This window comes from Oncorhynchus clarkii, chromosome 26, assembly GCF_045791955.1.
Source record: "Oncorhynchus clarkii lewisi isolate Uvic-CL-2024 chromosome 26, UVic_Ocla_1.0, whole genome shotgun sequence".
NCBI classification, from domain to species: Eukaryota; Metazoa; Chordata; class Actinopteri; order Salmoniformes; family Salmonidae; genus Oncorhynchus; species Oncorhynchus clarkii.
The window spans coordinates 34,979,437-34,996,552 of NC_092172.1; the positions used below are offsets into that span (position 1 = coordinate 34,979,437).

The 17,116-nt window shown below is 46.4% G+C and overlaps 1 protein-coding gene across 1 annotated transcript in view; it reads right to left on the minus strand.

The window, feature by feature from the left end:
- Positions 1 to 17,116, minus strand: part of LOC139384739 (ceramide synthase 2-like) — a 28,945-nt gene that overhangs the window by 3,802 nt on the left and 8,027 nt on the right. The window contains exons 4-10 of the mRNA XM_071129605.1: positions 14,280 to 14,398; positions 14,098 to 14,155; positions 13,497 to 13,547; positions 10,691 to 10,783; positions 10,109 to 10,237; positions 8,427 to 8,533; positions 6,280 to 6,433 (exon numbers count right to left, since the gene is read on the minus strand). Coding sequence (XP_070985706.1) covers positions 6,280 to 6,433; positions 8,427 to 8,533; positions 10,109 to 10,237; positions 10,691 to 10,783; positions 13,497 to 13,547; positions 14,098 to 14,155; positions 14,280 to 14,398 — 711 coding nt within the window. The remainder of the gene's footprint in view (positions 1 to 6,279; positions 6,434 to 8,426; positions 8,534 to 10,108; positions 10,238 to 10,690; positions 10,784 to 13,496; positions 13,548 to 14,097; positions 14,156 to 14,279; positions 14,399 to 17,116) is intronic.

A 17,116-nucleotide genomic window follows, 5' to 3' on the forward strand; every position in this document is an offset into this window, starting at 1 on the left:
GACACTGTAGTCATCTGACAGGGAACAGACACTGTAGTCATCTGACAGAGAACAGACACTGGTGGAGTCATCTGACATAGAACAGACACTGTAGTCATCTGACAGAGAACAGACACTGTAGTCATCTGACAGAGAACAGACACTGTAGTCAACTGACAGAGAACAGACACTGTAGTCATCTGACAGAGAACAGACACTGTAGTCAACTGACAGAGAACAGACACTGGTGTAGCTATCTGACAGAGAACAGACACTGTAGTCAATTGACAGAGAACAGACACTGTAGTCATCTGACAGAGAACAGACACTGTAGTCATCTGACAGAGAACAGACACTGTAGTCAACTGACAGAGAACAGACACTGTAGTCATCTGACAGAGAACAGACACTGTAGTCATCTGACAGAGAACAGACACTGTAGTCAACTGACAGAGAACAGACACTGTAGTCAATTGACAGAGAACAGACACTGTAGTCATCTGACAGAGAACAGACACTGTAGTCAACTGACAGAGAACAGACACTGTAGTCATCTGACAGAGAACAGACACTGTAGTCATCTGACAGAGAACAGACACTGTAGTCATCTGACAGAGAACAGACACTGTAGTAGTTGTCTGACAGAGAACAGACACTGTAGTCATCTGACAGAGAACAGACACTGTAGTCATCTGACAGAGAACAGACACTGTAGTCATCTGACAGAGAACAGACACTGTAGTCATCTGACAGAGAACAGACACTGTAGTCATCTGACAGGGAACAGACACTGTAGTCATCTGACAGAGAACAGACACTGGTGGAGTCATCTGACATAGAACAGACACTGTAGTCATCTGACAGAGAACAGACACTGTAGTCATCTGACAGAGAACAGACACTGTAGTCAACTGACAGAGAACAGACACTGTAGTCATCTGACAGAGAACAGACATTGTAGTCATCTGACAGAGAACAGACACTGGTGCAGCTATCTGACAGAGAACAGACACTGTAGTCAACTGACAGAGAACAGACACCTTAGTCATCTGACAGAGAACAGACACTGTAGTCATCTGACAGAGAACAGACACTGTAGTCAACTGACAGAAAACAGACACTGTAGTCAACTGACAGAGAACAGACACTGTAGTCATCTGACAGAGAACAGACACTGTAGTCATCTGACAGAGAACAGACACTGTAGTCATCTGACACTGTAGTCAACTGACAGAGAACAGACACTGTAGTCAACAGACACTGTAGTCAACTGACAGAGAACAGACACTGTAGTCATCTGACAGAGAACAGACACTGTAGTCAACAGACACTGTAGTCAACTGACAGAGAACAGACACTGTAGTCAACAGACACTGTAGTCATCTGACAGAGAACAGACACTGTAGTCATCTGACAGAGAACAGACACTGTAGTCAACAGACACTGTAGTCAACTGACAGAGAACAGACACTGTAGTCATCTGACAGAGAACATACACTGGTGTAGCTATCTGACAGAGAACAGACACTGTAGTCAATTGACAGAGAACAGACACTGTAGTCATCTGACAGAGAACAGACACTGTAGTCATCTGACAGAGAACAGACACTGTAGTCAACTGACAGAGAACAGACACTGTAGTCATCTGACAGAGAACAGACACTGTAGTCATCTGACAGAGAACAGACACTGTAGTCATCTGACAGAGAACAGACACTGGTGGAGTCATCTGACATAGAACAGACACTGTAGTCATCTGACAGAGAACAGACACTGTAGTCATCTGACAGAGAACAGACACTGTAGTCAACTGACAGAGAACAGACACTGTAGTCATCTGACAGAGAACAGACACTGTAGTCATCTGACAGAGAACAGACACTGGTGCAGCTATCTGACAGAGAACAGACACTGTAGTCAACTGACAGAGAACAGACACCTTAGTCATCTGACAGAGAACAGACACTGTAGTCAACTGACAGAAAACAGACACTGTAGTCAACTGACAGAGAACAGACACTGTAGTCATCTGACAGAGAACAGACACTGTAGTCATCTGACAGAGAACAGACACTGTAGTCATCTGACACTGTAGTCAACTGACAGAGAACAGACACTGTAGTCAACAGACACTGTAGTCAACTGACAGAGAACAGACACTGTAGTCATCTGACAGAGAACAGACACTGTAGTCAACAGACACTGTAGTCAACTGACAGAGAACAGACACTGTAGTCAACAGACACTGTAGTCATCTGACAGAGAACAGACACTGTAGTCATCTGACAGAGAACAGACACTGTAGTCAACAGACACTGTAGTCAACTGACAGAGAACAGACACTGTAGTCATCTGACAGAGAACATACACTGGTGTAGCTATCTGACAGAGAACAGACACTGTAGTCAATTGACAGAGAACAGACACTGTAGTCATCTGACAGAGAACAGACACTGTAGTCATCTGACAGAGAACAGACACTGTAGTCAACTGACAGAGAACAGACACTGTAGTCATCTGACAGAGAACAGACACTGTAGTCATCTGACAGAGAACAGACACTGTAGTCAACTGACAGAGAACAGACACTGTAGTCAATTGACAGAGAACAGACACTGTAGTCATCTGACAGAGAACAGACACTGTAGTCAACTGACAGAGAACAGACACTATAGTCATCTGACAGAGAACAGACACTGTAGTCATCTGACAGAGAACAAACACTGTAGTCAACTGACAGAGAACAGACACTGTAGTCATCTGACAGAGAACAGACACTGTAGTCATCTGACAGAGAACAGACACTGTAGTCATCTGACAGAGAACAGACACTGGTGTAGTCATCTGACAGAGAACAGACACTGTAGTCATCTGACAGAGATCAGACACTGTAGTCAACTGACAGAGAACAGACACTGGTGTAGTTGTCTGACAGAGAACAGACACTGTAGTCATCTGACAGAGAACAGACACTGGTGTAGTCATCTGACAGAGAACAGACACTGTAGTCATCTGACAGAGAACAGACACTGTAGTCATCTGACAGAGAACAGACACTGTAGTCAACTGACAGAGAACAGACACTGTAGTCATCTGACAGAGAACAGACAGTGGTGTAGCTGTCTGCACCACAGCACCAATCAGAAGCTACTGACCCATAACCCCACATGGACGTCAATGCAGAAGGGCTGAGGTCTCTGTTACCCTCCACCCACATCAGACAGCACTGACTTTCAGAGACCACCTGTTGGCTATGCATGATCTAGTCAGGTCAGTCAAGCAGCTGTAGGCTGGGGCTCTATGTGTGTTTAGAGCAATGTTTCCCAGAACTCTCCTATAGTAGGATCCACTTACATCTAACATTTAACATTTTGGTCATTCAGCAACTTTAGTGCATTCATCTTCACATAGCTGGGTGAGACAACCACATATCAAATCAAAATCAAATCACCTTTTATTGGTTGAGTAAACATATTTTGCAGATGTTATTAGGGGTGTAGTGAAATGCTTATGTTCCTAGCTCCAGCTGTGCAGTACTAGTACACCTGTTTCATCTGGTCAACTCATCATCAACCTCTGGTCAACCCTTCATCATCCTCTGGTCAACCCCTCATCAACCTCTCTGGTCAACCCATCATCAACCTCTCTGGTCAACCCATCATCAACCTCTCTGATCAACCCATCATCAACCTCTTGTCAACTCTTCATCAACCTCTGGTCAACCCTTCATCAACCTCTGGTCAACCCCTCATCAACCTCTCTGGTCAACCCTTCATCATCCTCTGGTCAACTCATTATCAACCTCTGGTCAACCCTTCATCATCCTCTGGTCAACCCCTCATCAACCTCTCTGGTCAACCCTTCATCATCCTCTGGTCAACCCTTCATCATCAACCTCTGGTCAACTCATCATCAACCTCTGGTCAACCCTTCATCATCCTCTGGTCAACCCTTCATCATCCTCTGGTCAACCCTTCATCATCCTCTCTGGTCAACTCATCATCAACCTCTGGTCAACCCTTCATCATCCTCTGGTCAACCCCTCATCATCCTCTGGTCAACCCCTCATCAACCTCTCTGGTCAACCCATCATCAACCTATCTGGTCAACCCATCATCAACCTCTCTGGTCAACTCATCATCAACCTCTGGTCAACCCCTCATCAACCTCTGGTCAACCCCTCATCAACCTCTCTGGTCAACCCCTCATCAACCTCTGGTCAACCCCTCATCAACCTCTGGTCAACTCATCATCAAGTTGGTATTCTGTCAGTTTGTACCATCACAGTCGTAGCAAGATCATGTTCTGTCAAGTCAGTGCTAGTAGGAAAATACTTTTAAATACTTGATTCATTTAAGGTACTATTTGAAGAGGTAGGGTTTCATGTGTTTTCAGAAGATAGCCAGGGACTCTGCTGTCCTAGTTTCAGGCGGAGGCTGGTTCCACCATTGGGGTGCCAGGAGAGAGAAGGCTGACTAGGCTGAGTGGTAGCTGACATCCCCCCCCAGCACACCTAATTCCAACTAATCAAGAACGTGATGATTAGTTTCCCAGATGAAACAGGTATGCTAGTACGAACAGGTATGCTAGTATGTGAGAATGCTGTTCATCGACTACAGCTCGGCATTCAACACCATAGTACCCTCCAAGCTCGTCATCAAGCTCGAGACCCTGGGTCTCGACCCCGCCCTGTGCAACTGGGTACTGGACTTCCTGACGGGCCGCCCCCAGGTGGTGAGGGTAGGCAACAACATCTCCTCCCCGCTGATCCTCAACACTGGGGCCCCACAAGGTTGCGTTCTGAGCCCTCTCCTGTACTCCCTGTTCACCCACGACTGCGTGGCCACGCACGCCTCCAACTCAATCATCAAGTTTGCGGACGACACAACAGTGGTAGGCTTGATTACCAACAACGATGAGACGGCCTACACGGAGGAGGTGAGGGCCCTCGGAGTGTGGTGTCAGGAAAACAACCTCACACTCAACGTCAACAAAACTAAGGAGATGATTGTGGACTTCAGGAAACAGCAGAGGGAACACCCCCCTATCCACATCGATGGAACAGTAGTGGAGAGGGTAGCAAGTTTTAAGTTCCTCGGCATACACATCACAGACAAACTGAATTGGTCCACTCACACAGACAGCATCGTGAAGAAGGCGCAGCAGCGCCTCTTCAACCTCAGGAGGCTGAAGAAATTCGGCTTGTCACCAAAAGCACTCACAAACTTCTACAGATGCACAATCGAGAGCATCCTGGCGGGCTGTATCACCGCCTGGTATGGCAACTGCACCGCCCTCAACCGTAAGGCTCTCCAGAGGGTAGTGAGGTCTGCACAACGCATCACCGGGGGCAAACTACCTGCCCTCCAGGACACCTACACCACCCGATGTCACAGGAAGGCCATAAAGATCATCAAGGACATCAACCACCCGAGCCACTGCCTGTTCACCCCGCTATCATCCAGAAGGCGAGGTCAGTACAGGTGCATCAAAGCTGGGACCGAGAGACTGAAAAACAGCTTCTATCTCAAGGCCATCAGACTGTTAAACAGCCACCACTAACACTGAGTGGCTGCTGCCAACACACTGACACTGACTCAACTCCAGCCACTTTAATAATGGGAATTGATGGGAAATGATGTAAATATATCACTAGCCACTTTAAACAATGCTACCTTATATAAATGTTACTTACCCTACATTATTCATCTCATATGCATACGTATATACTGTACTCTATATCATCGACGGCATCCTTATGTAATACATGTATCACTAGCCACTTTATACTATACTATGCCACTTTGTTTACATACTCATCTCATTTGTACATACTGTACCCGATACCATCTACTGTATCTTGCCTATGCTGCTCTGTACCATCACTCATTCATATATCCTTATGTACATATTCTTTATCCCCTTACACTGTGTACAAGACAGTAGTTTTGGAATTGTTAGTTAGATTACTTGTTATTACTGCATTGTCGGAACTAGAAGCACAAGCATTTCGCTACACTCGCATTAACATCTGCTAACCATGTGTATGTGACAAATAAAATTTGATTTGATTTGATTTGATACTGGGGTAGATCAGTGGAAGACCACCTGTTGATGGAAGTAGAACGGCTGGGGGACTCAGAGAGCGCTTTGGGGACCACTGGTTTGAGTGTCAGACTGGTATGATTCAGGCCTGCTTGAAGTGGTGACGTTGTGACCATGTGATGGCTGTCATAAAGGGAATGGGTGAAGAGTGGAAAAGAAAGAGTGAAATAAACCACTGCCAAAAAGATGACTCACTTTGCCGAAGAGAAACTTCTTGACCATGCGCAGGATGAGGAAGGCCCAGAAGATGTGCAGGAACAGGAGGACCACCAGCATGACGTTGAAGAAGTAGTAACCAAAGAACGGGGGGTACTGGAGTGTGGGGTACACCCACGTACAGTGGATCAGCCTGGAATGACGTAACCAATACAGACAATGATGCTGATGATGGTAATGCATTTTATTTGCAAGATACTTTTTCACAAACCCGAAGTGCTAAAATATACATTTATATGATACAGACTACTAGATATGATAAGCTCTGTTAAACATTTAAACTTGTCCTGGGTGGTGTTCAGTGTGCATGGAACGTGAGAAAACAACGTGAAGCAGAGGCGGTATAACCAGTAAGAATTCAATAAGATTATTTTTCCTATTTAAAAATGTTTTTGCTTTTCATGCCTCCTAAACACAAGCCTTTGTGAAGGAAATGAATGGCTACTCTTTGCTTTATAGGGGTTTTTCATTATTTAAATAAGTAGGTAAATACTATGTAACTATCTGTACAAAAATGATAGCTAAGAAATCTGGTATTCTGTCAATTGGTAAGTAATGTCCATGAGAGAAAGGGGACATTGTGCTCATTCAATGCCGTCCAATTCAGGAAAGATTAACCAGTTGCGGAAACATTGGGTTGTATTCAACAGGCACCAGACTGAAACAGGAAGGAAAACCTGAGCCTGACCAAACAGAAACATTGGGTCGTATTCAACAGGCACCAGACTGAAACAGGAAGGGGAAACCTGAGCCTGACCAAACAGAAACATTGGGTCGTATTCAACAGGCACCAGACTGAAACTGAAAGGGGAAACCTGAGCCTGACCAAACAGAAACATTGGGTCGTATTCAACAGGCACCAGACTGAAACAGGAAGGAAAACCTGAGCCTGACCAAACAGAAACATTGGGTCGTATTCAACAGGCACCAGACTGAAACAGGAAGGGGAAACCTGAGCCTGACTAAACAGAAACATTGGGTCGTATTCAACAGGCACCAGACTGAAACTGAAAGGGGAAACCTGAGCCTGACCAAACAGAAACATTGGGTCGTATTCAATAGGCACCAGACTGAAACAGGAAGGAAAACCTGAGCCTGACCAAACAGAAACATTGGATCGTATTCAATCGGCACCAGACTGAAACAGGAAGGGGAAACCTGAGCCTGACCAAACAGAAACATTGGGTCCTATTCAACAGGCACCAGACTGAAACAGGAAGGGAAACCTGAGCCTGACCAAACAGAAACATTGGGTTGTATTCAACAGGCACCAGACTGAAACAGGAAGGGGAAACCTGAGCCTGACCAAACAGAAACATTGGGTCGTATTCAATAGGCACCAGACTGAAACAGGAAGGAAAACCTGAGCCTGACCAAACAGAAACATTGGGTCGTATTCAATAGGCACCAGACTGAAACAGGAAGGAAAACCTGAGCCTGACCAAACAGAAACATTGGGTCGTATTCAACAGGCACCAGACTGAAACAGGAAGGGGAAACCTGAGCCTGACCAAACAGAAACATTGGGTCATATTCAACAGGCACCAGACTGAAACAGGAAGGGGAAACCTGAGCCTGACCAAACAGAAACATTCGTTTTCATTTTTGGGGCTGACTACAGAGCTGGAAAAATATAGAATTCAAATATGTGGGGGGAAAAAGGAAACGTTTGTTTTCGCTTTCAGTTGCATAACCTTTTTCTACGGTGTGCACTAATGAACACGACCCTGGTTTACTTTCTCTGCAGAGAACAGAACATGATGTTTTGTACTTTTGCAAAGTTCAACGTCTCTTTGTTTGGCCTTTCAGAGTGAAATGAGATGGTTGATTGTTTCTCACAGGAGAGGTAGACAGAACATAATTCAATAAATATTGGCTTCTGTATCACTGAGCGCTCATGAGACAAAGACATTCCCCTGACAATCACTCCTCCTGTGTGCCAACTGGTGAACGTACAATAGAGAGAGAGAGACACACACACACACACACGCGCACACACACACGCACACACACACACACGCGCACACACACACACACACACACACACACACACACACGCGCGCACGCACACACACGCGCACGCACACACACACACACACACAGCTAGGGTTCGTCAGTTGCCTTACCAGAATGGGAAGATGATCAGTCGGGTTACCATGAACACAATGGCAAACACCACAAAGAGACTGTTGCAGGTTCTCTCCCATTTGGCATAGTTAAACAACTTGGCAGACTGGGGTAGGAGAGAGAAGAGAAAAAACACACAGTGAGTCTCCCCTCTACCAGAAACACACGGCACAGCTCACTCTATGGGGTGTTCTATATGCACCCGTTTCTCTTCAGTGCACTACTGTTAACATGAGCTCTATATTTACCAGTGGGCCATTTGGGACGTAACTGTTGCTCTGGATAAAAGTGTCTGCCACTCTTGGCCTCCCGAGTGGCTCAGTGGTCTAAGGCACGGCATCGCAGTGCTAGCTGTGCCACCAGAGATTTTGGGTTCGGGTCCAGGCTCTGTCGCAGCCGGCCGCGAACCGGGAGACCCATGGGTCGGCGCACAATTGGCCCAGCGTCGTGCGGGTTAGGGGAGAACTAGAGTGCCAATTGGGATGAAGGCATAGTTAGAGGGGAGACCAGAGGCACTAGCAACTCCTGTGGCGGGCTGGGCGCAGCGCACGCTGACACGGTGGCCAGGTGTACAGTGTTCCTCCGACACATTGGTGCGGCTGGCTTCCGGGTGAATGTTCATTGTGTCAAGAAGCAGTGCGGCTTGGTTGGGTTGTGTTTAGGTGGACGCATGGCTCTCGACCTTCACCTCTCCCGAGTCCATACGGGAGTTTCAGTGATGAGACAAGACTTTATCTACCAGTTGGATACCACACAATTCGCGAGATAAAGGGGTAAAATCAATATATATAAATAAAAAAGTGTCTGCCACACACACACAGAACACACCACACACTACACACCACACATAACACACCACACAGAACACACCACACACCACACCACACAGAACACACCACACACAGAACACACCACACACAGAACACACCACACAGAACACACCACACAGAACACACCACACAGAACACACCACACACCACACACTACACACCACACAGAACACACCACACACTACACACCACACATAACACACCACACAGAACACACCACACACCACACACTACACACCACACAGAACACACCACACACTACACATAACACACCACACAGAACACACCACACACTACACATAACACACCACACAGAACACACCACACACCACACCACACACACACAGAACACACCACACACTACACACCACACATAACACACCACACAGAACACACCACTCACCACACCACACACACACAGAACACACCACACACTACACACCACACACTACACACCACACATAACACACCACACAGAACACACCACACACCACACCACACACCACACACTACACACCACACATAACACACCACACCACACACCACACACTACACACCACACAGAACACACCACACACCACACCACACACACACAGAACACACCACACACTACACACCACACATAACACACCACACAGAACACACCACACACCACACACACACAGAACACACCACACACTACACACCACACATAACACACCACACAGAACACACCACACACCACACCACACACACACAGAACACACCACACACTACACACCACACATAACACACCACACAGAACACACCACACACCACACCACACACCACACAGAACACACCACACACAGACACTCCACATGGTAGCAGACCTCTAGCAGGACGTCGGAGGCATCGTGGATGAGCATCACCAGGGTTCCTATACGGATGTAGTTGACACACCAAGAGAAGGACAGCAGCGTGAGGGTGGCCAAATGGTGGATGATCTGTTCCTTAAAGTCCTAGAGGAGACAACACAACAAACATCTTCACCTGTCGCTGTTGTTTCTGTTGCTACTGTTGTTATTCTACTACATGTCCTCAAAATCACTTGATAGTGTAACATGCATAACTAAGCAGGCAGATGGACAATGTTAGGCAGGTTGGAACAACTAATATAGTGGAAAAGATCATTAACTGTAATTGCTTATGAGTAGCCAACTGCAATTTACTTTGATAAAAATGTCTCATACTTTCTACTTTTCATCTCCATAAGATATTTAATACGCTGGCCTGTCAGAGGTGCAGGCAGGCCACTATCTAATTAGGACTGCAGTGGGTAACTAATGTGAGAAATCAGAGCTTCTCAGTTAAACGGGTCAGAGAGTGGAAGATAATTCAGGTGTATGGGAAAGAAAGCAGAGCTTGAGAAAAGCCCATAGGGGCTGGCAGGGACTGGGATCCCCGACTCTCACCTTCCTCTTGACATCAAAAGTGACTCTGAAGAGAAGCGAACCATAGAAGCTCATCTCCAGGATGTAGTACCAGTACTGAGAATCCAGCATAGTCTATAGAGAGAGAGAGGGAGAGAGAGAGAGAGAGAGAGAGAGAGAGAGAGAGAGAGAGAGAGAGAGAAACACCAGTAACAGGTAACATAATCTTACAGTGCCATGAATGAATCACATTCCAACAGAACAGACTCAAAACAAAGAGCTCTCCAAATCCCTTCTCCTATGCCTGAGTGTTTGCGTCTGAAATGGCACCGTATTCCCTACACAGTGCAAAGGCCTCTGTTCAAAAGTAGTGCACTAAATAGGGAGCCATTTAGAATGGAGACAGTGTCTCTAGCTGGGGCAAAGAAATCAGGGGCTGTGTAGCCATCGAGCATCTTAGAGTAGAGTGATGATTTAAGATCAGTTTTGACTTTTAGATCACAATGAATAAGACAACATGGACAGGTGACAACTGGTCATAGATCAGCAGATCCTACTTAGAGTCCCCTGTTTCAAGGACAGTTTTTTCCATCTACGTAACATTGCAAAAAATCTGAAACTTTCTGTCCAAAAATGATGCCAAAAAATGAATCTATGGTTTTGTCACTTCTAGGTTAGACTACTGCAATGCTCTCCTTTCCAGCTACCCGGATAAAGCACTAAATAAACTTCTGTTAGTGCTAAAAAACAGCTGCTGGAATCTTGAATAGAACCAAAACATTTGATCATATTACTCCAGTGCTAGCCTCTCTATACTGGCTTCCTGTCAAGGCAAGGGCTGATTTCAAGGTTTTACTGCTAACCTACAAAGCATTACATGGACTTGCTCCTACCTATCTTTCTGATTTGGTCCTGCCGTACATACCTACACGTACGCTACAGTGGGGGCTGTGCTTTGGCAAAATGGGTGGGGTTATATCCTGCTTGCTTGGCCCTGTCCGGAGGTATAGTCGGATGGGCCCACAGTGTCTCCCGTCCCCTCATGTCTCAGCCGCCAGTAATTATGCTGCAGTAGTTTGTGTCGGGGGGCTAGGGTCAGTCTGTTATATCTGCAGTATTTCTCCTGTCTTATCCGGTGTCTTGTGTGAATTTAAGTATGCTCCCTCTAATTCTCTCTCTCTCTTTCTCTTTCTCTCGGAGGACCTGAGCCCTAGGACCATGCCTCAGGACTACCTGGCCTGATGACTCCTTGCTGTCCCCAGTCCACTTGGTCGTACTGCTGCTCCAGTTTCAACTGTTCTGCCTGCGGCTATGGAAACCTGATCTGTTCACCGGACGTGCTACCTTGTCCAGGATCTGCTGTTTTCGTACCGCACCTGCTGTCTCTATCTCTGAATGCTCGGCTATGAAAAGCCAACTGAGCCAACTGTTGCACCCTCTACAACCACTGTGATTATTATTATTTGACCATGCTGGTCATCTATGAACGTTTGAACATCTTGGCCATGTTCTGTTAAAATCTCCACCCGGCACCCGACTGGTCACGCCTCAGAGCCTGGTTCCTCTCTAGGTTTCTTCCTAGGTTCCTGCCTTTCTAGGGAGTTTTTCCTAGCCACCGTGCTTCTACACCTGCATTGCTTGCTGTTTGGGGTTTTGGGCTGGGTTTCTGTACAGCACTTTGTGACATCGGCTGATGTAAAAAGGGCTTTATAAATACATTTGATTCATTGAATTTGATTGATACATACGGCACCAGAGCTACATGGTGTTTTACACTACGCTACAGTTGGTATTTACTTAGCAACTACATGGTTAAAATTGCAATTGCATAATAATTAGTCTATCTAATACCACTTTTTATTTTTGGGGATTTATCAAAATTAGCCCTACTAAGTAGGCCAACAAGTTGGATATCAAGTAGTTACCAACTGTGTTGAATTCTTTGTTGCAAATACGATCACATAAAACACATCCAAAATCTCTCAAACAAACTATGCCTTCATCCCAATTGGCACTCTAGTCCTGATTTGTGCACTCCGTTTGACCAGGGCCAATAGGAGGCGCCATCTGGGACGTGACCTGCTTTAAACCCCAGGCAACATTGTTAGGTGTGGAGCCTGATCAAACATAATCCTATTGTCTCCGTTCCAGTTTGGGTGACATCATCATTCCTTTGATTAGGACCTGGCACCCAGTAAAGACTGAACAGCAATCTAAGCCACACATTCCCCCACTTGTTAAAGATACATTTAAAAACAGTGTCACTACTAAATATGGACCTGTGTGTTTTGGACCTGAGATTCAGTATTATCAACTAGCTTTATATGTTTTATGTGTGACTCAGAGATCTGGACATGGTTAGAAAACGTCAAGCTGCGCCTGTTCAAGTATGATATGTTGTTTTTCTTCCTAGTTGGTTATACTAGTGTGGAGACACGTGAGAAGAGTAAGGGGAGTGAGAGCTCTTCAAAATCACCCTGGTAAATGACCAGTAGTGCTGAGCGATTAGCCAAAAAAATGTAACAACTAATTGGCCAACGTCAGTTCAATTATTAGATTTTTTTCTGTGAGGTCAATGTGCAGTTTCTCTAGAGAGAAATCAGATCACGCCTGAACTGTGTGATGTAGTAGGGCGGTCACTACCATCATGGCACTGTTATTCACTGTTATATTGTGTGTTGTTTCAGCATTCAATCCACATAATGCATACAGAAACCAGAAATCCTGATCATTTTATTAATAATCAAACTGACCTCAAAAAGCACTAATTGCTCAGTACTAGAAAACACACACACACACACACACACACACACACACACACACACTATTCGCACACATACATACACACCTGTTTTGGAAATCCATTCCACACTTCCCACGTATCATAAAACCATTCTTTCTGATATACAAAACAAAAGGAGAAACATGCAGGGAAATCTTTAAAGAACATCACAGGACAATCTCATCATGATGCTTTCAATTTCAACTGGCATTGCCCTCGAGGCCTTCAGACACTTGCTGAAGCCATCACTGTCAAATTCCCATAGAGCTCATCTCTCTATCCTCTCTTCCACTCTTCCCCTTATCCCCTTCCCTTATCTCCCCCTTATCCGCCTCACCCCTCCTTCACTTCAGGGCAGAAGGACTGAAAAGAAGTTCTCCATTTCAGCTCAGCTCAGATAATATTTTTATTCCATTTTGACCTTCTCCCTGCTTTTACCCGGGACAACCTGTTAAAGTTCTACTTTGAGGATGTTAATTTCATGTGTATAACATATCATAAAGTATTAGGAATTTGTATTTGGTGTGTGTTTTGGTGGTACTGAATGTAACAGAGTTAAGACACAGTAACCTCACTCCACATCTTGAAATCTCTTCACACGCACTGAATTGCTATCTTGTAAAGACTTGTGTTTGTGAAGCAGAGGATCACTAGAGTCACTACTCACATCATACAGGGACACAACTCCTCCAATTAACGCCAACAGATAGAACACAAACCTCCAACTGCAAAACAAAGACAGAGACCGAGACAGACAAGGGACAATAATATCAGAAGATGAAAAACACTACTGAGTGAAAGGTGAACATGTGGAATAAGCATACTCTCACACACAACACGCAGTTTTACCTAGCCTCTCTGAACTTCTTCAGTACTCCGGGACGATCCTGGTTTCTTCTCTTTCTGAACCAGCGCTCCACCTGCCTAACGCACCAGCCGCTCTTCTTAGACAGACCATCTATAACTGCCTGGGAGGGAGGGAGGGAGGGAGGGAGGGAGGGAGGGAGGGAGGGATACACAGTTCAGAACCAAGTGTGTTTGATTAGCGCCAGCGGCCAGCTAAACAGGACTACTAACCCTTATGCTAAGTTGACTTCAATACATTGGGGTAAATCAGATGTCACCAAAATCACTTTAGTAGGGCAAATTTGTCCCCACTAGCTGGCTACTTGTTTCATTTCGCTGGCTACTTGAGATTTCGGTAAGACACTGGACCATGAGCAAAATAACCATCAGGGTATTTAGATCTGAGAGAGAGGTCTGGTGGTGTGAGGTTTCAATAATCTCTTCAAAGACTGCCAGGACCGTCTGATGATATACACACATCAGGAGGCTCACACACACACGCACGCAGATGCACACAGATGTGTGGAAATTCACACACACAAGCACACATAGCCACACAAATGTGTGTGCGTACACACACAAGCGCATTGACACAAAGACTTACACATACGCTCGCGCACACACACCTCATGTGGAGAGATGGGTAAAGGGCGAAAGTCATGTGGATAAACATTAACATCCCTCATGACCACATGGTGAGTCATGGACCAAAACATTTGGCCTGGAGCATAGTATCTGCATTAGAGGTTGGTTAGCTGAACATCTGGGTGATGTACACGATCACAGGTCTGAACAGCAGATATACTGTATGATAGTACTCCTGTCTGAGCCAGAATGGCCCACAGGGCCGGAGCCCATCCCCCATGATACAAGTACACCCCCTGGACAGGTGAATTAACTTGAATCCAGCCAAATGTACTTGAATTTCTATCGCAGTGCCGTATGCTACAATCCAGATCCTTAATGCTGACTCCCTAGCAGAGCAGCGTCAGGAAATATTTGTTGTCTTTGGTATGACTAGACCAGGGATCAAACCCCCAACCTTCCAATCACAGGGCAGACTCTCTAACCACATGGCCAATGAGTTGGTCAGAGCATCAGCATCCTCCAACCAGGATTTCAGGAGTGTCAGATAGGCAGGGTGCCAGATGGCAGGGTTTGACCAGAGTGACAGATACGCAGGGTTTTGGCAGGCTGCCAGATGGGCAGGGTTTGACCAGAGTGACAGATACGCAGGGTTTGACTAGAGTGACAGATACGCAGGGTTTGACCAGAGTGACAGATACGCAGGGTTTTGGCAGGGTGACAGATGGGCAGGGTTTGACCATAGTGACAGATGGGCAGGGTTTGACTAAAGTGACAGATGGGCAGGGTTTGACCATAGTGACAGATGGGCAGGGTTTGACTAGAGTGACAGATGGGCAGGGTTTGACTAGAGTGACAGATGGGCAGGGTTTGACCATAGTGACAGATGGGCAGGGTTTGACCATAGTGACAGATGGGCAGGGTTTGACCATAGTGCCAGATGGGCAGGGTTTGACCAGAGTGACAGATGGGCAGGGTTTGACCATAGTGACAGATGGGCAGGGTTTGACCAGAGTGCCAGATGGCAGGGTTTGACCATAGTGACAGATGGGCAGGGTTTGACCAGAGTGCCAGATGGCAGGGTTTGACCATAGTGACAGATGGGCAGGGTTTGACTAGAGTGACAGATGGGCAGGGTTTGACTAGAGTGCCAGATGGGCAGGGTTTGACTAGAGTGACAGATGGGAAGGGTTTGACCAGAGTGACAGATGGGCAGGGTTTGACCATAGTGACAGATGGGCAGGGTTTGACTAGAGTGCCAGATGGGCAAGGTTTGACTAGAGTGACAGATGGGCAGGGTTTGACCATAGTGACAGATGGGCAGGGTTTGACTAGAGTGACAGATGGGCAGGGTTTGACTAGAGTGACAGATGGGCAGGGTTTGACCATAGTGACAGATGGGCAGGGTTTGACCATAGTGACAGATGGGCAGGGTTTGACCATAGTGCCAGATGGGCAGGGTTTGACCAGAGTGACAGATGGGCAGGGTTTGACCATAGTGACAGATGGGCAGGGTTTGACCAGAGTGCCAGATGGCAGGGTTTGACCATAGTGACAGATGGGCAGGGTTTGACCAGAGTGCCAGATGGCAGGGTTTGACCATAGTGACAGATGGGCAGGGTTTGACTAGAGTGACAGATGGGCAGGGTTTGACTAGAGTGCCAGATGGGCAGGGTTTGACTAGAGTGACAGATGGGAAGGGTTTGACCAGAGTGACAGATGGGCAGGGTTTGACCATAGTGACAGATGGGCAGGGTTTGACTAGAGTGCCAGATGGGCAAGGTTTGACTAGAGTGACAGATGGGCAGGGTTTGACCATAGTGACAGATGGGCAGGGTTTGACTAGAGTGACAGATGGGCAGGGTTTGACTAGAGTGACAGATGGGCAGGTTTTGACCATAGTGACAGATGGGCAGGGTTTGACCATAGTGACAAATGGGCAGGGTTTGACTAGAGTGACAGATGGGCAGGGTTTGACCATAGTGACAGATGGGCAGGGTTTGACTAGAGTGACAGATGGGCAGGGTTTGACCATAGTAACAGATGGGCAGGGTTTGACTAGAGTGACAGATGGGCAGGGTTTGACTAGAGTGACAGATGGGCAGGGTTTGACCAGAGTGACAGATGGGCAGGGTTTGACTAGAGTGCCAGATGGGCAGGGTTTGACCAGAGTGACAGATGGGCAGGGTTTGACCAGAGTGACAGATGGGCAGGGTTTGACCAGAGTGACAGATGGGCAGGGTTTGACCAGAGTG